At 41.2% G+C, this 25,761-nt stretch overlaps 1 protein-coding gene across 1 annotated transcript in view; it reads right to left on the reverse strand.

The window, feature by feature from the left end:
• LOC146329694 (protein sidekick-1-like) overlaps positions 1-8,198 on the reverse strand; it is a 334,563-nt gene extending 326,365 nt beyond the window's left edge. The window contains exon 1 of the mRNA XM_084714965.1: positions 6,561-8,198. Within this exon, the coding sequence (XP_084571091.1) occupies positions 6,561-6,726 (166 nt within the window). The 5' untranslated portion in view covers positions 6,727-8,198. The remainder of the gene's footprint in view (positions 1-6,560) is intronic.
• Positions 8,199-25,761: the final 17,563 nt, after the last annotated feature.

The raw sequence follows: 25,761 nt of genomic DNA on the forward strand, positions 1-25,761 counted from the left end.
TCGATCAATTAGTTATGTTGTTCATAAAATGTCAGAAAATGGTGAAAAATGTCGATCAGTGTTTTTCAAAGCCAAATATGATGTCCTCAAATGTCTTGTTTTGTCCACAACCCAAAGATCAATTTACTGTCATAGAAGAGTAAGAAAAACTTTAAATAGTCACATCTGAGATGCTGAAATCATAGAATTTGGACATTTTTAATTAAAAAAATGACTCTAAATGATTCATTGATAATCAAAATAGTTGTTTAACTTCATAGTCTATTGATAATCAATTATCCATTAGCAGCCCTAACATGCTTCTAATGCTACTAATGTTAACTTGTCATTTTCAGCAAGTAGGTTGCTAGTTCTGAGGTTCTTGTTGTTGAGAAGCAGGAGTATCAAACAAACTAACTGATCGAGGGAGCGGTAGACCAGCAATTCTTGAGTAAAATTACTGTTTTTGTCAAGGGAGTCTGGCTGCTTGAAGAGAGCAGTATAACAAGTAATATAACTTCCTTTAATGATCACCCCAACACAACTCACAGACTCACCAAAAAAGTACTAAAGTACTGCAAGTTTGTGTGTGAAAGTGAACAAAAGAAGATAGGATAGATGCACCTGCTGGGCTCTACACACACACACACACACAGACAGAGACACATGTACGTACACACACACACACAGGTGATTATTTTCCATTAGGAGAGCCTAGCTGCTTCTCTATATCTGCCACTTCTGCTGTGAGAAGAAAACACTTTGGACTGATAGAGGGTTAGCATCAATCTGACACTCACACACATGCACACACACACACACACGCACACACACACACACACACACACACGCACACACACACACACACGCACGCACACACACACACACACACACGCACACACGCACACACACACACACACACACACACACACACACACACACACACACACACACTGACACACTGTATGTAGTCTGCAGTCCTGTCAGACTAAAATCAGGCCTACACCCAGAGACAGGCAGACACACACACAAACTCCGTCCCTCTCAAACACACAGACATGCTCACACACACACACACACACACACAAGCAGAGCCGCCGCAAAGTGTCAGGTGGCTGTGGAAGTGTGGTGATTTGTTCCTCCTGACAGACAGGAAATAAGGGAGTCGACCAGGGACCTCACTTCCTCTTAGACCTGACTAACCTGACGTCTATCACACACTCCCACATACACACACATTCACAGTGTCTGCTCCTCCATCGTTTGCTCTCCCTCTCTAATACATATGCACACGCACACACACAATCCATCAGACAGCTAAGTCTCTCCTGAGGCCTCCAAAATTCAAACTACTTGAATGTGGGATTAAATTCGTGTCTGTAGGCAAAGAAATAACATGTGTATAACTGTTCCAAGTTGTAAATTCACAGTTTAAAATACATGAAAATCTAAAAGCTTGACGCTAAAGTAATGAAGTGTGCTACAATAATTCTGATGACGAAGAACTTCTAATACAAATTGCTTCACAGGTCTTGTAAAACTATTGGTATTATGAGTAGCAACTATCAGTGGAATATAATAAAACATTTAAAATAGACGTAAGACTCACAAGAGTGTCAGAGAGGTGGAAAAGTCACGTTGAGGTTGTGTAGCGTGGAAGATGATAATCAGTTAGACGAGGCTCGTAATTGACCCTTTCCTCATTACAACGTGGTTAAGCAAATTTCCACGTCCGCTTTAACTGTTTGACACTGATGAGAGAGAAGGACTTTGTGTGCGTTTGTGTGGGTGTGTGCGTATGTATAAAACTGCATGCTAGTCTGTTTGATTTGGGTTTTGACAGCACACTCAGAACTCTCCGGCCTGCAGCCCACCATCCAAATGTCCTATCAGTGACCTCAATTCACTTAAGCATGCTCAGTGGTCCAATCTGCCGATGACATGTGACATATCAAACCTAATCATACTGATAGATCCACTAAGTGGGTCAGCATGATAATGCAAGTCTTAACTTGGCCTAGTTGAAGCAGAAGAAAACTTCCACATTAATGCTCAGAAACTAAACTCCAGCAGGAGCACTAAAAGTTGTGACTACAATTTATTTTTGAGATTAGAAACAAGTGCAATGGTTTAACAGCTGGGATGCTCGGGCCACATTTTAATGCAATTACCTTGGGCAAGGTTAGCAATAATGACGACCAGCAGTATTTTTTCATTACACTTTGGCTACTTATAGACCATTATCATTATCCACATTAGCAACTGGGAAAAAATCAATCTCCACGTATTATAAACCTAATGGTCCATATCGCTGTTGTTATGTGAACCCCGTCTGACTTTGAACATTTTCATGTTTTAATGTCATTCTATTACAAAGCGCTCTGTTATTTGGGTTTCTAAAAGTGTTTGAAAATGATGGGGAAAATCTCCAGAATGCATGGGTGTTTTCAGAAAATCCTGTACAGTTGACAAGGTTTAATCTTATAGCAGGAAATTTAAGGACAGAGAGCCATTCTGGACTATAGAATACAGAATATTATTTACATTTTTAAAACACACTGAATGTGACCCATCCTCAACTTCACTCAGAATATAAAGTCTACGATCCAAGCTCTGTCTGAATCCATGCTGGAATTGTGAATCAGTCAAACAGCTGTGGAGCAGAACCCACTCAGTGACAGGGAGGCAGTGGGGGGGCTGAGGGATAACTTATGAATAAAGAAGGGAGGGTGGAGAGGTGAGCAGATGAGAGGTGGAGGAAGGGGGGGAAGAGGGGAGAGACAGTAAAATGCTGCCGTCACTTAAACTCTAAAATGAAAGATCGATGAGCTTATTTAAATGTGCTCCCAGAGACGAGAGTTGGCTCATATAAAGCCTCACATTTATGGGGAGGGGTGTGGGCATCGATTGACTGAGAGAAAGAGGGAGAGAGAGAAAAAGATGGAGAGGGGCAGAGGGGGGAGGAGGAGGGAGAGAGGCAGGCAGAGATCAGGGGGATCAACCTTGGCTCATGAATTTCATCCTTTTCCTCCTAAAATAAAACGTCCTAATAAATGCTGGGGATAGAGGGGTCGGAACCTGGAAAATCTACAGCCTTCGATTGGCCGCCTGGCACAGCTTATCAAATCAATAACCCCCACCTCCACCTCCACCACCACCAGCCCCATCCCGTATCTGTTTCACTCATTTCCAATTCACCCCCAGCACACATGCATGTAAACACAATCCCTGCCAGCCATCCCGAGGTATAGACATTTTGCAGCAGCGGGGTACCCCCCTTCCTCTTGAGCCAAGACAGCTGGAAGGAGTTGGTGGGTGTGAGGGTGGGGAAAAGGGGTGTGTGTGGTAACTTGGGTGCTGGTGCTGAGACCTTGACATTAGAGGGAGGACGGAAGGAGCTGACTCTGCAGCCACACCATTCTGCCGTCTCCCACCTCCTCCTTAACACCCAGGAGGGAGGGAGGAAAAGGGAAAGTGTGACAACTGGGAAAAGAAGGGAGAGCAACTTTTGACACACACACAGAGAGGTGTTGTCATACCATCATCATCGATTGAACTGCAGGCACAGCTTTCTGAGTGACAAGCACGGTGCACCGCATTCCCTTTCTAAGCCCCCACCACTCCATCTATTATTCTCACCCCCTTTCTCTGCCACTCCCCTCTCCCTGCTCCGCTTCTTGGCTCCACACAACCTCCTTCTCCTCTTCTTCACCACACTGCCTCCCTGCTCCTGACCCTCTTCCTTCGTGATTCCTCCTCTAACTGTGTTCCCTCTTTCACACTCACACAGACGCTTTCCTGCACTTAAGCAGTACACACGTTCCCCATGCAGGGATAGTAGTGTTGTCACCACACTAAACTTTTGACTTTTAGCTGGATCAATATCAAGTTTAGTATCATGATACTCTAAAACGATACTTGAGACCGAAAAGATACAGATTCTGTACTCGATACCTAATAGCTCCTGGAGGAAAAACACCCTCAGTCACATCGGAGGAAAGGGGAAAACAAAACGAAACTGGAGGGTAATAACAGAAAGAACTGAGGTCTGTTAAGCACCCATTTCAACCAGAGGCTTAACTTAACACACATACACAGCAATACTGACCTATAAGTAATAAACATTGTGGAAATTCTTATACTGAACCATCTTTAACAAAAAGTATTGAAATGTACCTACATCTTGGTATATCATTTAACACTGGGGTATAGACACTCGTAAAAAACCTTGTTGCCTCCCTGGACCACCAATCCCCTAAATTTTATGGAAAAAGAACATTTTGGTGGCCCAAATGTAAAATTCTGTAAAACAATTCAAAAATAGCAATTTAACACAATTAAACATAGTCTTTCTAAACTGTGAAACTTTTGTTGTCCACGTTTCCCATGACTTATGATGTGATGTTTCCTGAAGGCATTATTTCCAACAAAAAATTAGCTAGAGTTCTCAGCAAGTTGAGAAAACTGGGAGCGCACACACCACAGTACATTACATCCTGATATGTGTCATATATTAGCCACTTAAACTCCTGCTCCCATTCACACATAAATATACATTGCTGCTGAATCTTTTTTATAGTCCGTCTTTTGTGTTTCTGGTAAGTCTGTACGGATTGTGTTGGCAGTTTAAGTAGGCTTAGTAAACCCATACTTCAGTAGCCATGACATACTCTCATCATACCAAAGGATCAGAGGTCTCGCCACCGGCCAATCATATGGGGATTTCAAAATGCAAAGTAGTTGCTTAAACAGCAACAAGAGCAGCCACTAACAAATCTAGTCCCCTTACATTTTTTAAAAGACATGCCTAATTGGAAACAATACTCTCCCCGCAGTTCCTCTCAGTGCACATGACTTCACCATGTCACTGTCCCAATATGAAGGGACTAAAGACTTTGGTTTGGTTCGGCTATGGAGCCTTTTTCAAACTCTCAAATTGTTTCCACCCAGTTTGAGCAACAAAAGTTGTGAGAATGTCCTCAGTCTCTACTGAGCAGCTCACAGTGCAGGGATAAAACTTGGTGGCCACAGGGGGCCACCTACATGGAATATTTGGTGGCCAAGGAGTAACTTTTTGTAGCCACAGGCAATGGTTAATGTCGAACCCTGCCATGCATTCACAAATAGCTCACCCCCACCTCTAACACACACACACAGATATATGCACAGACATTCCTAAGACCCCTCCTCCACATAACCCCAAGACTCAGCCTTACATACTGCCCACCACGCCATCTGTGACCCAGAGAAAACTGTGAGCCGACACCAGCCTGACCTTTTCTGCGCTTTTGTTTTGCCACACTAACATGATCCCATGGGGTACATGCACACATACAGACACACACATAGACAAGCACACACAAATATGCAGTTTTCTCTCAATTATTATCTCTATAGCTAGAATAAAAAAACACATAAATGCATGTAACATGGCAACGCACATTTTTCACGAACAGCCTTGGTCAGAGGAATCAATATCTCATCATATTTGTCCTCTTTCTTGTCACTGTATTCAACAATTACTCCACACAGTCACTCTCTGCTACCACAAGTCACACACTAATTTGGACACCTGCCAGCACAACAGGGTCAACACTGGACTAAAAACAGGCAACTTAAATTAATACACGATGTGTGGCTGCATGTGTCTATGTGTTTGCATTTATGCAAAATCAAGAGCTGTAGTTAAGCAGGTCATTGACTAAGAGGGGGATTATCAATGCTTGCAAACTGTAACACTCCCTCCAATACCCATCCTCAATACGTTAATCCTACAATCATCATCCCACAATCTATGCATCATCATAACAATAATAATAATTACACATGCCCCCTTACTGTATCTGTCTCTCTCACACAGGCAACCTGACTTAATTTGCAAAAAACACTGTTGTTGGCCTAATAAAAAACACCCCCCTCCTTATTTCCCTCCCACAGGGACACAGACAATCCAAACTACTATACTTAGTCTAATAAATCACAGCCTTGTTTCCAGTTTAGGAGTCATCATCTCACTTTTCCCTTGTTCACCATGCTCCCAGTGACAAATGAGTCTGAATTAAGTATGCTCAGACTATATACTTAGCTACATATATCCTTTTAATGCTTTAAGTATGAGTGGATTTAAATACATATGTGTGCAGATGGGAGATAAACTAAAGGAAAGTGCATTAATTAACTTAAGATATGGACCACCACAAGCCTTCAGAACAGCTTTACTGATTCTTGTCATATATTCTCCAAGTGTCTAAAGTATTCTGGATGGATGAACAGCAATCTTAACGCTATTTTCCTCATTTGGTGTTTTGGTGATGGTGGTGGAGAGTAAAATCTCCCATGGGTGTTCAGCTGGAATGAGATTTGCTGACTGTGAGGGCCCACGGCATGTGATTTACATCATTTCTATACTCATCAAATCATTCAATGACCCGTTGTGTCCTGTGTGCATCTGCCCCTGTATTATTCCTCTACTTTATTCTGTTTTTTTCTTTAATTTATAACTTATCTGTATGTTAACATATGTATTCTTGATTGCATCTTGTGACATTTGAACCCAGCACTACCGGGAGTAAAGCTCTTACCTTGGCCGTGCAACATGTGGCAGCTGCTGCCGAGAAGGAGCAGGAAAAAAAGACTCCGGGTGGCCCCTGTCCCCATCATCTTCTGCCTGCTGCTCCCAGCTGGAGCGGGTCCCTCCACCGCACGCTCCGAGAAGCCCTCGGAGCAGCAAACTCCCGGCTTCATCATGCGGGAGAGAGGGGACCAACACTGTCCGTGTCCGCTTGTGCTTCCTTCCTTTGCAGCTGCAACTCTCTCTGGCCTGCCTGCGCACGATTGGGAAAAAAGTCCCAGCAGAGAGGAGAAGAGAGGAGAGGAGAGGAGAGCGTCGGGAACCTCCGCGCCTTTCCCCGGTGAGGCGAAGCTCCGAGCTCCGGGAGTTCGTTAAAGCTCCCCGCGCTCTGACTTCCCAGCCCCGGTGTCCGAAAACTCGTCAGGCAGCTGGGGAGGAGTGAGGACTGTCTTCACGGTGTAACGGCGCGGTAATCTCTGTCTGCTGCGATGCGTTTCTGCGTCCTGCGATACCTCATTTTCATTTGGATTGATCCGAGCGAGGAATTAATACATTTGAGTGTGTTTTAGACTTATCGGCTTATTCTCCGCTATCGACCTCAAATCCGCGCTTGTTTTGATGTCTTCACCGGGGATTTGTCCCGCGGATCATTTAGCTGTTTGGACAGCGGTCGCATTAACAGAGAAGCAATAAAACACGTAAATTATCCATCCTTGCTTGTGTGTGTTTGTGTGTGTGTTTGTGTGTGTGTGTGTGTGTGTGCGCGCGCGTGTCCCCCCCAAAAAATCGATTCAGTTATTGATTCTGTGAACACCCCAGACTGCAAACAAAGTCTTTTCCAAGTGTGGCGGTGATGGACACGCTGCAGTCCGTTATCTGAAGTTAGATATCCTAATTAACTGTTAACCCAAGTCGTCGCGGGTCGAATTCATCCACCGCTCTCCCACGACGGGACTCTTTGCCTCGGATACCAGAGAGGCTAACTTGCCGTAATGCTGCTGCTGCTGCTGCTGCTGCTGTCTCGGGTTACACACGGAAAAATGACACAACAGGTTAGCCAAAACGCATTACAAGTTTCTCCGCTACAACTGAGAGTTTTTTCTTCTTTCCTTTCTCTGCGTACACCGGCGAAGAGGAGTTAGCGAGCACCAGTCAAAAAGTAACGGTCGGATTTGAACTGAAAAACAGCCGTTACAGAGACGGTAATGTTACTCTCACCGCTGCTACTGCGACACTGGAGCCTTTCGCTTTTTTTTTTCATCCGGAGTCTTCAACAGTCCTCCAAAGCAGTCCACCCCGGGAAAAAAAAACACGCTTACTTCAAAAGACGTTTTTATCGTTGACCGGAGTTTTTGTCCCCAGTGAGCGGCTTTCCTTGTCGTGTCTCTCCGTCTCGGCACCCTGTTGAGGCTTGGGGGAGCCGACTGAGGCGATGCGTCTCCCTCAACTGAACACCTGCTACCCTCCTCTACACAGACTTGGGGGAGAGAGAGAGAGAGAGAGAGAGGACAGGGCTCTTGTTTTGCCTTATTCGAGTAGCTGCGGTGTTTTCAGTCTTTTGTGAAAGCGTACAGTCAATATGTTTGAGTCTGAATTTACTTTTTCTACTCATGTATCCCAATTTCTTACCCACGCTCGCTGTTAATCTCTCCCTCCTCGGATCTATCCCAAACTCCAAAACTAAACTTCCATTCACTATCATCCGTCGTTGCTGATTGGTGGAGCCGAGTTCACCGGCCGTTCCTATTGGACAGTCCGAACCGGGGGGCGGGAAGCAATTCCAACACTGAGAGCGTGGTGGACGGCGCCCCCAAATCCCCCACAGAGACTAATGTGACTGAGAGAAGTTTTATTTTCCTTATTTTCCTGTTTTCCAGAAAACCAATCAACAATTTATAGTATTTAAGGCCTTCATATTATTAGTTTTGTTATTATATATCACTTTATAGAGAATGTGTGTGTGAAAGAAGGTAGGAGGACTACAATGAGAATATAGCCTGAGGATTTTTTCACCTTACTTACTAATTTCTTACATCAAAGAAATTTGACTATATTTTACAGAGGAGGGACTCTATGAAGCACCACTGGTGGTCCAATTCTACACATAAGCACTTGCCTCATTCCAAATAATACTGCCTAGAGCTATATCTTAGTACTAGTGATAACCTAGTTTCTTCCATGGTGAGGGTCATTAAATGGCACATTAATATTAAAGCCTACAACACAGTGACCTTATCTTTTATTGCCTCAATAAATCCTCAGAGGCAGACTTTCCATCCCCTGAGTGGCCAAATAGTCTCCCTGCACCATCTAGGTGTCCCCAACGCCTTCTCCTCAAGCACCTTCACCTCGGCTCATGCATTCAACTTTCCATCCAGGCTCATTTGGGCAATTGGCTTCTAACTTTCTCTTTCCAGTAAAGTGGCTCTGATGATACTTGGAGTTTCCATGAAAAGCTTCAGCTTTACAAATATAGTATTTGTAAGATAAATGGATCCAAAATTTAAGAATAAATAAATGGTGATGTGTGGTGCACCATGTGGTTCCACATTAAATTACAACAATATATGATTTGATTTTCATTGTTGTGTTATGCACAAATAATGAACCCATCCTCTCAAAAACTACCCAGAGTATTAGTTAATTTTGTTTAATGTTTAAAGAAATAATAATGATGATAATATTAAGAATTCAATAGAAAGGGATTTCTGTTTCTCCAGATCTTCAGTCTAAATGACTCCTGCTCTGTTCTGGTCAGTGGTCACTGTCACCTCTCCAAACCTGTGCCTGTGGCAGCATTTGTTTGTTTTGTTTTGTTTCTTTGTTTGTTTTTTGTTTCTCATCTGTATGTCATGGTTGGCTAAAAATACAGGTGTAAGGTTTGAATATCAATTCAAATTGTAGGCCTACTCATTAGAGAATTATGATTATTTAATCTCAGTAAAAAACATAAATAGAGAGTAAAATCACAGACTTGGAAAGAAAAAAAACATAAAAATAGTCTAACAAGTACCCCAAAGTCATGACTTAATTACAGTAATGTGAGCAGTTGTAATTAGTTTTTAGTTTACGCTACTATTTGCATTTGACTGGAACATTTCAATTTTCTACTCATTAATTTATTACAATGCTATTAATTTCACATGTTAAATGCTGGTGGAAATATTAGGGACTTCACATAGAAAATTAATCATCATTAAAAAACAAACAAAAAATAATAATAATGAAAAATCCAAGTGTTTTAACAAATTAATAATATGGGTAAGCCTTTATCTCTAACTGGCTCTTCCTGGGATTAATCATATGATCCCTGGTGTCCCCACGTTTGAAAAAGCACAGCAGAAGTGCCCCTCATAATGCCCCAATAGAAGATAAAATGTGCCACTCCAGCAGACAAAGCAGGGAAAGTGCCCTCTGTGCCCCCTCCAGTGGAGTAAATGCAATGCAGTGCCACATAGGCTTCCCTAAATGCAAGAAAATTAGTTGGCCTCTAAATGATAATAAAATTAAATTAATCTAAACAAGGGACTGTAACTGTTTCATCATAAATACCTCAAACCCTTCTGCATCTGCCCTTTTATTTTTTCACCCCAGCCCTCCGACAGCCTGCCACTGATATGATCACTTGAAAACTGCTCTTAAGGATTCCTTTCAACACTTCACTATAAGTAGGAGAAGTCGCTTGATAAATGTGTCTTACTCTTAACACTTGGCAAAGAACTTTCTACTCCTAAATTGGCTCTTTAGAGTATTCATAGTTTCGTAGTTTGATCAACACAGGCCCTCATCTGAACCCTGCTGACCACCTATGGGAGAGTTCGGACTGACAGCGCTTTCCACCGCCATCATCCGAACGCTAAAGAATGGTGCTCATCCGTCCATTCAGGTTCCAGAGACAGCTTGCTGTAGTGGCACCAGCAGGGCCCTTAATTGCTTCTAACTGTATATGTCAGCCATCTTGCTTCTACAGGGTGTTCACCATATTTTGCTTGACTGCACAACACAAAAACTCTGCAACAGCTCGCCTGTCAAACTCCACATTTCCTCTGAGATTCTTTTTCTCACCTACAAGGTGCTAAAAATTTAACAACCACACACCTGGCTGACCTGTTACACCCTCCCACCCAGTGGTCTTGTTGGCCTCCTTGCGTCCGCCTTAGTAACCCTCCTCCACCCGTCTCCATCTCCACACCAGGCAAGCAGCAGCGTGTTGGGAGACAGTGTGAAGTCCGCTCCTAAACTTTGGACGTCTGCCAGTTGCTATGATACCAACACCACTTTTACAATCATCAAGCTTGCTCAGACAAAACTATGCTTTTGGTCTGTTTTGAAAGAGTTGCTTTCATTTTTAACTATGTTTTTTTTTTTCTTTTATGCAGCTTTCTGTCCCACTTTGTGCAGTGCCCTTGAGTTTGAGCAAGGTATTTTTGAAATGGAATATATTATCATGCTCTAAATACAATGATGCCCCTGGTCACCTCTCACCCCAGCTTTTAGTTTCTTCTTTTACTGTTTCTGACTTGTTTCAGATTCCCAGTGCTCCTCCTACATGAGCTCACATTTTTAACACTGCTGTCTCATTTACTTTCCTCCAGTCTCTGTCCTGTTCCAGTGGAGGCAGGTCATGGATATTGCAGTAATGTTATGTGAATGAATGTAAGCAGCATTTTAACACATTTAGCTGCAGGGGAAAATATTCTGCAGAACTGACCCGAATCATAAATTGAAAGGCTAGAAATTCATAAAGCAAAATGGTCGAGGTAATAAGTTGTCCATATTTTACCCCCTGGTGTAACAGGATAGATTTTATTTGATAATAACCCTGTAAAAAGTAATGATTTGAACAGAAAATTATAAAATTTCTTTCAGTTATTCATAGACGATACATATACCCACACTGCCCAGTAACTATTTATAAAAATGAACAGCTCACCTAAGGCTGGAAACTACAGAACTAAGGCTTACTGATATGCTGCCTGGGTTAACTCTACTCATAATGAATGGGAAGCTGAAAATTTAGGGCAATCCAGTCACATGTGCCTAATATTACAGATGGAATCTAGTAGACTGGAGATGTGTTTGCACTGAATATTTTTCATTGTTTTTATTGCAGAAATACACTTAATTAATTAATCTATTTAATGTTTTTTTTTAAATAATAAACATTAAATTGCACGTCTTAAAAGTATCATAGATCAATGCTACATACTCCAGCATTTATAGCCTGAGGTAGTTTGCAGCACCTATCCTTAGGCCTTTATACTAATACATAACAATACAAAACACAAACAATGCTACAATAAAAACAAGTTTACCATTAGCAAAGTTATTGAACTTTACACATTTTTTTAAAAAAACATGACAATGGTGAGATCTCATCAGGTCCTTGGCCACAATTTTAATTAGGATGATTACAGTAGTCACCTAAAGTGGCTTGATTACTGGAGAGGCTGCTTGGGATCAAGAAGTTTCTAATAACTTAAATGTGAAAGCATGAAACTCTTTGCAGAATAGGACTATAACTATTGATGAGTCTAAATGTTTGTAAATTAAGTTTTGCAACCTCACTCTCTCAAATTTTTACTGGAAATCTAGCATGATATTGATATATTTTACTTGTTAAATGTCCAGTGTATAAGATTTACAAGTATTTAAAGGTCAACTCCTGTAAAGGTCAACTTTCTTGTCATATATACAATTATACAGAGAGCAACATATATTCAGTCTCTGCATTTAACCCATCCTAGGATTAGAAGCAGTAGGAAGCCGCTGTGCAGCACCCTGGGGATTAACTCCAGTTCTAAGGCAGTGCTTTGGTCAGGGGTACTGACTGGAGAACTGACCTGGCATATATGTTTTCTTTTTAAATCTATTGGCACAGTATGGCATAAATGGAAAATATGACCATATACAACCACCCACTACCACATGACTGAGGTTCTTTACTTACATCACATGATGAAGACGTTGTGAAAGGTTCAGCTCCATTTGCTAAATAAAACCATGAGATACTATCAAAGTATCTGTAAAAACTAAAGTGAACCTTTGATTTAAAACAGTTGTTCTTAAAGTTTTTCTTGCATTCTTGCATCCAAAAAAAGTTCACGCCCCACACTCCAAAGCAGCAAACAAAAAAGGACACAAGTTGAATTTTAGTAAAATAAAGGTCAGCACAATAACATCAAAAACTGACTATTTTCCCTACATGAATCAAATTCATTTGCTTTGTTTTACTCCATATTTTTCCCCTGGTCATCCACATCCCTCCTGCAGTGGCTCTATGCCCCACCAGGGTCGTGCACCCCACAGTTTGAGAACCACTCATTTAGAATATTGTATTACAGATACATGCCCTCAAAGTCAAAATTTAACCATCGTGTTCCAACAAAATCCTTGCGGTCCGTACCCATTGTTGTTAATAAGAAGAAATGCCAGCATACACAAACAGCTGATAGTAAAAAATAAATGCCAATAAATGCCAGATTTAATAACACAACAATGTTTCGAAATCAAACCAGCAGCGCCTTGTAAATAATTTCTTCAAACATTAATTTTGCATAACATGATTGGCTTCATTTTGTAACGTGTCCAGTTCTTATTAGTCATTCGAGCCTATATATTTTCCCTTCTGTCTCTCCACAGACATGTGCCCACACACACACACACACACACACACACACACACACACACACACACACACACACACACACACAAACACACAGGCTATCTAGTTCCAATACACAGGCTGACTGAGTGCTCACAGGTTCTAAATCTGAAGCCAATTTAGCTTCCAATTACCTGTGTATCCAGTACAATTACCACTGCATTTTCTGCCCTCAATCCATCTATTGCTCGCTATCACCAAAGCATCCTGTTGTGGCTTCTCACCCAGAGAGACACATATAATTATTATGAACACACACACACACACACACACACACACACACACACACACACAATATGGATATCTAACCTGACATGTGCATGAACATCATCTAAATGCATCTAGCTACATCTGTTTGACAAATCTCTGTCTCTGTACTCTCTTTCCACCCAACATGTTCATTCACACACACTCACACGTCCACACACACACGGTGCTCTCACTCTCTCTTCAACACTCTCAGTGCAGCGGCGAGATGACCTCCGCAGAGGGCTCTATGATGGGGCTGAACGATGACACCAATCTCTGTTATTGTCTCACAGGCAAACACTGGGACTGTCCCCTGTCTCTTTAACACCTGTTTGATTAGGCTAATGCCTTCTGTCCCGGCAATCAACACACCCGTGCGTGCACACACACACACACACAAACATGCGCACACGCTTACAAGCGCATGCAGAGCTAATGAGCGGCTTCCTGCAGCTCGAGCTGTCATCGTGGTGGAGGGAGATAATGTCAATATTAACTGACCTGTCATAGCAGTGGAGTGCTGGGAGGATACACACAATGGGAAAGTGGTTGCAGACAGAGAGAGACAGAGATTTTAAAGCAGAGCTGTGGGACATTGACTAACAGCATCAATTGCGTATTCTTGTTGCTTTTAGATCTCCCGTTGCCATCAGCACAATGGCTGTTTTTTTTTGCAAACTGCTCTTTCACCATCATGTAATTGCTGCAGGCTGCTGGATATGAATCAAGCTTCGCCACAGCATGTGTACCACACCTAGTCAGAGTACATAGTCTTCATCAATACCATATACATTCTCTACTGTGCACAGAAACAAAATGGGACTGTGTGAGACCCTTTATGTCGAGGCTTTGATTGTGGCTGTAATCTGACATTAAAGCTGTGTGAGACCTAAAGATGTTCATGCTGTAAAATGAGCTCTGAGCAGGGGTGTAAATATAGATAACCCCCCTACCCTCATGGGCCCGGGGCCCCCGCCTATAGAGAGAGCAGTCCCTCCAACAATGTGTCCAGTGAATACAGAGCCCTCGTGAGTGATTCAGACTGCAACTTCAAAAATACACCTGTGTTTAAAGAAGAACTCCCTTTAATTAAACTGCAGCCAAGGTCTGAGCTTAACTGCACCTGCTGCACAATTTTGGAAAATGCTTTAAAAAAAATAAAAGTGGATAGAGGGGCTTGAGAGAAAGTGGTGGTGGGCTGACAAACACTGCAGGGGGCATTGCACTGTGGCTGTAATAAGAAATTGCAACAGAGAGACAGACTGAACTGTACTGTCTGTGGCGGGGACATCTAGTAGTCAGAGCTAACCAGCCATGGGCAGCTGCTGTTAGGCTCGCTGTATCTGCGGACAAACACTGGAAACACAGAGCAGAGTCTGCTGGAGCTTTGACAGTCACTATAAGCACATTTGCGTGTCTTAACGTGCAGACATGAAAAGTTTCTGTGTTGTGTTGTTGTAGCCAGCAAAGCTCAGGCTAGTGACTCAGGCTCTCTCTCTCTCTCTCTGTGTGTGTGTGTGTGTGTGTGTGTGTGTGTGTGTGTGTGTGTGTGTGTGTGTGTGTGTGTGTGTTGTGTGCAGGGGAGAATCAGTACAGAGCCATACTCCTGCTGTTGCAGTCTGGTGGTGCTTCTACAGTCATCAAAAGCGGCAGAATTGAAAAATCCAAAGTATGGCAGGGTTAGCAAAAAATAAACTCTTGTGAATAATGAGTCTCTAAATCAGCATTTATTTGAACAGGGTGTTAACCTTCTGTTTTTAAATGTAAATCTCAAACTGTTGGCAGTATCTCAGCATCGGCCTCGGAAGCTTTAGGATGATTTAAAACAGGATGTGGCATTTTTAGCCATTTTCAACCCATGAAATGCAGATTTTTGTAAATATATTAAGAAATATTAATAATGTGGTACCCTGGTGGCTCGGTTAGAAGACTGTGCGCCCCATGTGCTGACACTTAACCCTAACATAATCATGTGCTTATTCTATACAAGCTGTAAACACTACTAAAAAGTATTAAAAAAATATTAAATGAGATGAAAGATTTCTTATTTTCTTTGGTATTTTTGTCACATATAGATATACAGTGTTGATTTCTGGGTAATATGTATGTTGATTTTGTCCAGTATCAAGTCTCTATTTGATCAACAACTTTGACAGTCACTGCTCTCTCCATGGTTCTGAAAGCTCTTTTGACCTTTCTACTTTCCTAATACAAGAGACCAGGGGCGACTAACTCATTTTAGTTCACTGGCCACAATTTGATCTCAAGTGGGCCGGACCAGTAAAACAGTTGTATGATAATTTATTATAAATAACATTACCTCCATTTTTTTCCCCCCTTTTTTGTGTAAAGAAGCATAAGTATTCTGAAAAAGCTCACAGCTAATGAAACATCAATTTACAAAACAGATGGTGAACAGCCTGAAATGTCTTTAAAAATAAATGTAATTTCAACAATATTTCTAATTTTTTCAAAATTTAATCAGTCTACTGTCATTACACACGAAGAAACAGGAACTAGTCCATTTTTCTTGACACTCTCTGTCCACTTTTCTCCTTGGATATTTTCCACCAGCAGCTCTTGAATGAACACTAGTCTATAATTGACTGTCGTGTCTAAAGCCTGTACGTATTCAAGTGGGAGCTTTATAACATGTCCAACATACAACCTGCTCTTATAATCAGTGCAACTCCCGGTGGACAAATCAGAAATAGCAAAGCACGGGATTGAAGAAATGGAAGAAGTTGTCCAGTGGGTTTGACACCACTGCAAAAGACTAAGTAACTCATCTGACTCTAAAATCCAACATATTGTTGGGAAATATATATACTCTTAATGGTGTGTGTGTGCTAATAATTAGCGTGCCTGTCATAATAGCGTAACTAACTGAAGCCACTGGCTCAGTGTGAGTGTGTGTGTTTACAGCATGTTTACTCATTCTTGTGTGCTTGTTTGCATTTGTGCACTGGAATTATTTTGTCTCTTTCCTGACCTCTTTATCTCGCTTCTCTTGTTGGTGAGGAAAATAATTACAGAGGAAGACACGGCATTAAAAGCTAATAAACTGAATGAATAGAAGTCAACTTTTCTAATCGCACACACTTACAATGGCTTCACTGGAGTCTCTTTTTGTGTGTGTGTGCTTGCGATTGTGTGGTTTATTGTTTGGTTTCATTGTAGCCCAGGGTGACGCTGCATTCTTGCATTACCAGCAGATGGAAACTTGATCCCCCAAAACCAGTGGCTCCACCTGTTATCCAAGCTTTCTCCTGGGGCTAAGAGAGAGGGTGAGGGTGCACGGAGAAGAAAGAGCAGGAATGAGGGTGAGCTGAGGGTAGCGGGAAGCCTTTCATGTGAAAAAACGGAGCGGGTAAGGAAATGAAGAGGGAATTGTATGGAGTTAGGTCACACCTGTAGCAGGCTCAAAGAGACAGGGAGGGATGAGGGGATAAGTGTAACACCAGTGGGAGAAAGGGAGGATAGCCGTGGAGATGGATCACTTTTTAGTGAGTCGAGCAGATAGAAGGGAGTGTGAAAATCACAGTCTAGGCTTTCAGGCCTCTTTTTAAGGAAGGAGAATGAAGAAAAGTAAGTAAGAAAGCGAAGAGCGCAAGGCTATTGAAATAGGAAAAGGAAAGTATAACCAATGATTTCAGGGTCATTGTGTGGAAATGGGCAGAGAGGGTGCAGAGAGAAATACAAATGGAAAGGATCAAGCTGCGCACTAGTGGATGCATCCGCGGGTTTATGATTTTTTTGGTTTGTTTTACTTCCTTTGTGTATGTGCGTGCTTGGTCTCTTAGCTCCTGCTGTGTGTCATCCCTGCAGCAACACAGCGGACAGTTAATCCAGAGCTCCGCCTCGTCTCACGCTGACCGGCTCCTCATGCGTCCGGCCTGACTGCGAGGCCTCGCAAATGGTCTCATAGTGCAGCAGCGTGGACTTCTGGGACGGTGCCCTGAAGCTCTCCTCTGTGCACCTGTAATCACATACTTAACCAGCTTCACACTGTGGAGGAGGAGGAGACAGCTGACACACTGTACACTCATGAACCACACATGAAAGGAAAGAAAACACAAGAGGAGCGTAAACAGAACTCAAACTGCTCACAGCACTGTAAAAACACGTTTTATTTATTCAAGTTAATTAAACTTAAAATTCTTTGTATTCATTTTCAGAACATTCACAACTTATAAGCAAGAGTTCTTCTAACTTTAAGTCTTCAAACATTATCCCCGACATTGACAAGATTTTCTATCTTTTATTACACAACAATTCCTCGCCATCGACTATATTCCAGCAAGTTGTGTTTTCACCGTTAAATGTTGGGGGCGCTGTTACATACCGCGTAAAATAGCACAGCCAAGCAAAGAAAAAGATGTGCCAGAAACAGAAGGATAGAGTTTACGCACAGGACGCACCAGTATGTGAACAACACAACAATTACAAAAATGGAAAAAAAAAAAAAAAAAAAAAAGACTCAGATAATGAATATTTTGACCAACCTTCTGATCCGGATGGCGAGTCTAGTGAGTTGCTGTGACAGTGAGAGAGGTGAGGGAGACGATGGGGTTGATGCTGATTGGTTGATGTCTCGATATCATGTACATGCCGGGTATCTCTGACATAAAGCAGAGGGCTTCGAGGCCCATGTTTTCTCCTTCATTAGCGTTAGGGTTGTTCGTGTTTCTTTTTTATAAAGCCAAAGACAACATATGGAAAGGAGAAAAAAACAAAAATGTAAATAATGAAATTAGTTTTTAGGCTTGAAAATGACTTTCACAAAAATGAAAATTGAAATTTAGGTTTTCTGTTAATAAAAATGATCAACATTCAAGTGTTGATTGAACAAAAAACAAATGAAAGAATAATAGGACGGAATAGAATAAAAGGATTTCTGTATATAAAAGCTGAAGCTCTGTTTGCGTATCTGTAGAACAAAACATTCTGGGTGTTTTGAAGAATGAGAATATGATTTAAAAATGCTGGCGGTGGCTGGCACCTTAATTCAATGAGATGATTGAACTCTGTACTTTCATTCAGTTTTATTTTTGAGTTTCTAAGGAAGCATGATCGCCATATTAACAGACTTACCAGCATGCATTGTTTGAGAGTTAAAACTCTCGAGATCCTTTCTTTTTTTTATAATTTGAAGAAAAACATGATGAAAACTGTTGCGTCTCTAGTAGATACTTCTAATGTTTTAAGATAAGTGATGGTTGCTTGTTTTCACAGTAATGAAAACACTGCCAACCATGATGAAGGTTAGTTGTGAATTCAGTCTCTCCCACCTTAACTTGAAATTTATTAAACTCACTGGAAGCAGTTTCACATAATGTTTTCATGCTGATGCTCGAACAAAAGAGCTCCAGCCAGAGTTCATTGTGTAAAATGAAGAATTTACTTCTCATACTGAGAAAATGTCAGAGAAAATCAAATTTGTTCGTACTGTTTGTCAGTGTGACAAAGAAGAAGTTGTTGGTTCTTAGTATCTTAAGCTTGTTGTCTTTTAATCGTTACAAAACTTGTCTTTTCAAATTCAGTCAACTTAAAATTTTAAGGGAGCCTGGACAACTTTTAATTCTTTTTTAAGTCAACACAAACAGTCTGTGAGGTGATGTTGCAAAAACATAAACTGTCAGTTAATTAGAATTTGTGTGCGTGCCTGTTCTTGTGTACACAGGCTTGTAGGGGCATGCGTTCCCACACACAGTTGCATAAGGGGAAGCCCGAAGGCATTCACTCCCGGCCCTTCCAGTCTTCAGGGTGTGGATGGTGTTACAGAGATCTCACAGGAAAGTGATACCAGGCCCCAGAGGGAAACACACCATGAGCTTTAATTTTCCTCTTTTCCATCCCGCCTCTCTCTACATCGCTGCCCTTTACTCGTCCTCCTACAAACTCACTCCTTCTCTCACTTTGAACCAATTCCATCTTTTCAACATATATATAAAGTTTCTCCTCCCTGTGGGGATGACAAACATAGAAACTCTTCTTTTTTCCCTCTCTTGCTCTATCTCACAAACATTCAGCTCATGTGATGATTTGCTTAGTTATTGTACAACGGTATCATTAAAAGCAGCATGATGTACGGCACATGTGACGGTGTGCATATACAGTTTATGAACATGATACAACATGTAAAGTATGTGAGGTGTAAAAACTGATAAGCAGAGGCATGCAAGTGTTTCATTAAAGATTTAAAAATACCTTTACTGCCTTTATCCTCCCTGTAGGGTGCTCGGTTTGCAGAGAAACACACATCAAAAACACCTTGGAATAGAAACAATTTTGAAACACAACAGTTTTTAGCACAAAACAGTGACTGAAGTAAGACAAAACGTCTCCGTGTGTCAGGAATTAATTCTTCCTGTGGCTCGCTATTGATGAGGAGGAATCGGGAAAACTTTTTTTTTCTAAGGTCAGATCAGCACAGTTGGATTGTTTTAATGTCACATGAGGAAGTATTTTAAATTCAGAGCAGAGATAACTTGAATCAGACAGTAGTTCCTCAGCATACTGACCTTTAATAGCTGATCCAGGCCCATCAGTTTCACAGCTATTAATTTGTTTAGTGTTAATTACTGGGCAGGGCATGCTTTCATTAGACTGGATCATTATATTGCTTCATTTTTGTTTGGCTTCGGTCAATACTTTGCTGCTCAAACTGCAGCCTCGAAACACCCCAGTATCAAGTTTTACAACTGATCAATATGGATATTTGAATGCTAACAGGAGCTGATGGCGTCCAGTGAGATTATTGGCAAGAGTGATGCAGCCGGAAAATATCAGCCTGAACCTACAATTACAAAACTTTATCATTAAAATAAACAGTGATGGTGGATGTGTTCAAATCCTGATTGAATACTTGATTGAATATGCTACAAAAGTAAAAATATGTAAGTATTATGATGAAAATATACTTAAAATATTAAAAGTAAAATTGCTCAATGCAGAAAAATGTCCCCTGTGACTCTTACACTCATTTTTTATTATTACTCATGCATTTATGTAAAAGCAGAATTTTACTGCTGCAGCTGGTTGAAGTGGAGCTCATTTTCAAATCTTCAGATTCTGAAAAAAGAATAGTTTTGGCTGTAACTGTTGGGCAGTGTAATTCATAAAATAACATTTTCTTAACTCTTCCTATTTTTTTGTTTGCAAACATCACCACACATCATTGTGAAATTTTTAATTAATTTGTAAGTAAAACTGTCAGATAAGATTTAGTGAAGTAAAAAGTGCAATATTTCTCTCTGAGATGTGGAGTAGACAGGAAGTAAAGCTGCAAAAATCGATTAAATTAATTATTTTGATAATTGAATCATTGGCTTGAGTAATTTTTTTTTAAAGAAAAAAGTAAAAAAAAATCTCTGGTTTCAGCTTTTTAAATATGAATACTTTTAGTTTTTTTTTTTTACTCCACTATGACAGTAAACTGAATATCTTTGGGTTGTCCGTAAAACAAGACGTCATCTCAGGCCTTAGGTAAAACTAAATTACATTTTTCACCATTATTAGTTGCACTCCTGGTAGAAAGACGCATGAAAAGAGAAGACTCAAATAAAGAACAAGTACCAAAAAGTTGTACTTTATTGCATGAGTAGATGTACTTGGTTACATTGCACCACTGAAAAAGTACCCCAGCAAAACCACTATAATTAATCTAAATTCTGTGTCTACTAAAATCTATCTATCGATCCATACTGGGTTGGAGGAATAGAGAATGTGTATTTGTTCTGCACTTAAAGGACCAGTGTCTAAAATTTACAGGAAGTTTTTGGCAGAATATGTAATATTCTATAATATTATAGAAATGGGAGATAATATTCATGATTATGTTGTCATTAGTATTTTTGTTACCTTAAAATAAGCTGCTTATATGTGCAGAGATCCACAGAGGTCACCATGTTGCACTGACATGACGTAGGTTCTCCTCCCTGCTTGGATGGGGAGGGTGAGGTGAGGTGTTTGCAGTCTGCAAGCTCACTGCTAGATGCCGCTAAATCTTACACAATGTTTCTTTAATTTAGAAAATCAATACCACTCTTATGACTGTACAGTACATATGAAGCTTATGTGAGCAGCCAGTTAGCTTAGCTTAGCACAAAGACTTGAAACGGGTGAAACAGCTAGCCTGATTCTGTCCAACGCACACAAAATCCACCAAACAGCAACTCTAAAGCTCACTAATTAACACGTTAGATCTTGTTTGTTTACTCCTTAAAAAAACGAAGGAGGGCTATATGTTGGATTATTTCTTGGCTTTAGGCAGTTGCTGGGCAACCAGTGGAGACTCCAGAAAGTTACTGGTCCCAAGAAATCATCCAGTTCCAACACAACATAAACAAACAAGATGTAACATGTTAATTAGTGAGTTTTAGAGGTGCTGGTCGGCGTATTTTGTTACTATTGGACAGAGCCAGGAGAACTTTGCCGGTTTCCAGTGTCTGAGCTAAACTAATCTAACTCAGTGTGTGTGTGTGTGTGTGTGTGTGTGTGTGTGTGTGTGTGTGTGTGTGTGTGTGTGTGTGTGTGAGCGAGAGAAACGTATGTCCTTTTTTTACTGTCATGCATGAAGGCATGACTTCAGGGTTACACCACACACACCAACTGACATACACTGAACATGCATGCACCTGGCTGAGCTGGTCATTGGTGCATGTACACCCCTGACATGCTTTCTACATGCACATCTGTCACATACACACATCGCAGCACCTTGTCACCCCCCCATACACACACACACACACACACAGACACACACACACACAGAGCTCCTGCCCCTGCCCCCTGCCCCCGACATGACTCCTACCCCTCTCCTGAAACACATGCATGCTGCCTTCGCTGCAGTTGTCAGGAAAAATCTTCTGGGAGTTGAGCTCATGTCAAAGATCCGACAAAGTGAACAACACAGATCAACAAGGAAAGAAACAGTTTTCTGTTACATTCAAGCTGTCTACATGACATGTGTAAGAGAGTGCATGGAAAACATTAGTTATTATATTGTTTGTCATAAATTTTGATCCACTATACATCTGCTATGATTCATTCTGCCTTTGAAACATGATGTATCTATGAACCAAGCATACACAAGTCCATGTATGCACAACAAGTTTGTAGGATCGATCTCCCATCAGCTCATGGAGACCTTGAAAGCAGCAGCCATTAAGAGAATGAGAGGAGAGGAGAGTGACACATTGGTTCCCACTCTGAAGATGTCCGTGTGTGTGTGACAAAGCGTGTGACACTCAAAGAAAAAAGGGTGAAGGTTACGAGGTGAGGATCTCTTCATCTCTTATCTCCTCTACCTCGCTGGTCTCCCACAGGACCACAGAGCCACACTGCCCCCCTCAGGCCAGCAAACCCTCCATCTCCATCCATCTCAGGAGAATCATGGGGTGATCCGTCTCCCGGAATACAAACACATATGGTGAAAAAAAAGAAGCTGAAAAAAATATGATAACGTGATATCATACAACCCTGTGACTCTTCTGTAAACTTAAATAACATACTCAGATCAAGAGACAGTCAGATGTTAAACACTAAATTACATTTTTTAATTTTCTGATTAGAAAAATAACATAACTGCAGTGTTGGGAAATAGTTTACTGCATGAAGTTCAACAATGTCCTGTCCTTAAAACACACCCTCAGGCTGCGTGGGCGAGGTCTTACTTTCCCTGATTACTAAATCAAGCACTGTCACACTGTACTCTTTGGCTCATTAGTTGTATATTTGTCTAACTATATGAGATCCTACATAGAGATTTTGATCATTTCCAACTGTATAGTTTGGATATGGAGTAGTTGCTAGCTAGAGAGGTCCGGGGACATGCCCCACCCAGAAAAAATGTAGCTGTAAAATCCCATATTTGATGTCTCTGGTGCATTCAAATGCAACTATTCTATCATATACACTGATTTCGTTGCAGCTGGTTTGCTTACCTGGCTGTAACATGCAGTATAGGGTTGCCTGAAGTGTAATTGCTTTGTGGCATTGTATAATGTCGATATTGTATTATTACTTAGTGCACATACATATGTGTTTCTCATATTTTTAAAAAAATGACTAGTTCATCTCAACTAATCTGGGAATTATAAATGAAAATATAAAAGATTACACTTGCCCCCTATGAGTTGGTACTTCAAAATAATGAGTCATTTTAAGAAAGTTTCTCATTATTTGAAGGTACAAGGTCATTATTTTTTTTATACTAACTCAATATTTTGAAATACTAAGTCCATCCATTGTCCATAACCATTTATCCTTGATGGGTACAGAGGGGGGTGGGGGGTGGGGGTAGAGCCTATCCCAGCTGTTGGGCGAAAGGCAGGGTACACCCTGGACAAATCGGCAGTTTATCAGACAATCATTCACACTCACATTTACACCTATGGGCAAGATTTATCAATTAACCTATTATGCTCATGTCTTCTGACTGTGGGAGGAAGCCAGAGCATCTGGAGAGAAGCCGAAACGAGGAAAACACGCAAACTGTGTTTTAGGTTTCATTTCGTGCAAACCCATATGAACTGTGTGACGTGTTTATCTTTTCCAAGCTTTACTTTATAATAACTGTTGCATGTTGTCAAACATAACAAATAGCTATATTTGACTCTAATGTTTGTCAAGCACAAAGTCACAGGACGCAGAGAGCAACTCACAGACAGACCAAGAGATGCTCTCACTGCTCAGCTAATATTAGCTTAGCAAGGCAGACCAGAGAAACGCTGAAGTCACCCTTAACATTTCTGGTTACTAAACTTGGACAGAAGAGAACGCAAGTTTACCAGTTGTCCTGCACTGCACTCTTATGGGGTGTTGTTTTCTCTTTTTTGTGACCAGAAGGATAGTTCGGCTTCATCCTCTCATTGTAGCTGTAAACACTGCCTTTGTGTAATCCGAGTGTGAGCGTATACAGTCACCTAACCTGACCCGATGACACAGAAGAGCTTACACCTATGTGCCCAACAGGTTATTAAATTTGTCGGATCTTGAAAATTCACACAAGTCACCCAGACTGACGTGAAAAAAGCAACACTTGATGAAAAATGTGTTGATTGCACCCGTGTCTCCGTAAAAAGAACAAAAATGTCTGCACACAGAAAACATCTATGTGTACTTGTAATAAACTAATTTGAAAAATTGAAAACACCATCCCATTGTAGGGAATGTCAACAAGTTTGTGAGCGTGTGTGTGTGTGTGTGTGTGTGTGTGTGGGGGGGGTTGTTGGGTTACCACCACACGGTCGGGTCACATGAACCAATCAGTGCCCCTTATTCAGTGGATGACCTGACCCTGAAAGATCACCGAGCGTGGGATGGCTGTCTGGCAGCTGAAGTGGAATTCTCACGCAACCTCACACTTTATTACCCACACACACACACACACACACACATTTGTGCACACATGTATGCAGAAATACACATATCCAAATTAGCTGCCAACCGCCGCTGAACACCTGCCCTCTCACCCAAGAGGAGATTTGATTGGTTTTGGTTTTCACAAGCATTTAGATTTAACGTGCAGCTGGAGAGTGGCATGTATGCAAGCCTCTGTGAGTGTGTGCGTGTGTGTGTGCGTGTGTGCGGGAGGGGTCTCAGCTGCACTGGTTGAGAATCAATCCAATTGAAAACACTTTATCTCACTATACATCATTCTACCCGTCTTGCACTTGCTCTAACATCTCTCTCAGGTTACAGGCTAATCTGCAAACATCGAGGAACAAAGACCCAGCTGGTTTTCATTCGAATCATCCAATCAGAGACTCATTTACACCTGAGATGCACTTCAATTGTTAGTAAAGAGGAAACAAAGACAGATGTGGAACTAGAGGTCCAGCAGCTCCTTTAAATGGTCGCTTAAACCTTAATGTGTTCACTCTCTCTCAGCTGAATCCATGCTGTCATTATAGAAGCTGTTCCATCACACTGCTGGCCTTTTTCACAGCACACATTTTCACATGTCACAATAGAAAAATCAAATGTGTAAATCATAAAATTAATAGCTGAATCCTAATTAGCTGCATCTCATTCTGGATCCGTCTATGACAAATGCACAAAAGTCAAAATATCTGTGGTGAGAAAAAGGCTATTACTCTTTCTCAACATGTCCTCTGTGATTTGTTGTGTTTAACCAAAGGCACAAAACTAATGAAAGCAAAGATAAAAATCTAAAAACTTGCCAATCAGGCGTACATGCTGACTTGACTGGGGCACTGCAGAAAATGAACAGCTGTGTTTTCACTGATTGCACTCACGACATCCAAGAGTATAAAAAAAAAAACATAGAGAA

The sequence above is a fragment of the Lutjanus erythropterus genome, chromosome 3 (assembly GCF_056507025.1).
Source record: "Lutjanus erythropterus isolate fLutEry1 chromosome 3, fLutEry1.hap2, whole genome shotgun sequence".
NCBI lineage: Eukaryota > Metazoa > Chordata > Actinopteri > Lutjaniformes > Lutjanidae > Lutjanus > Lutjanus erythropterus.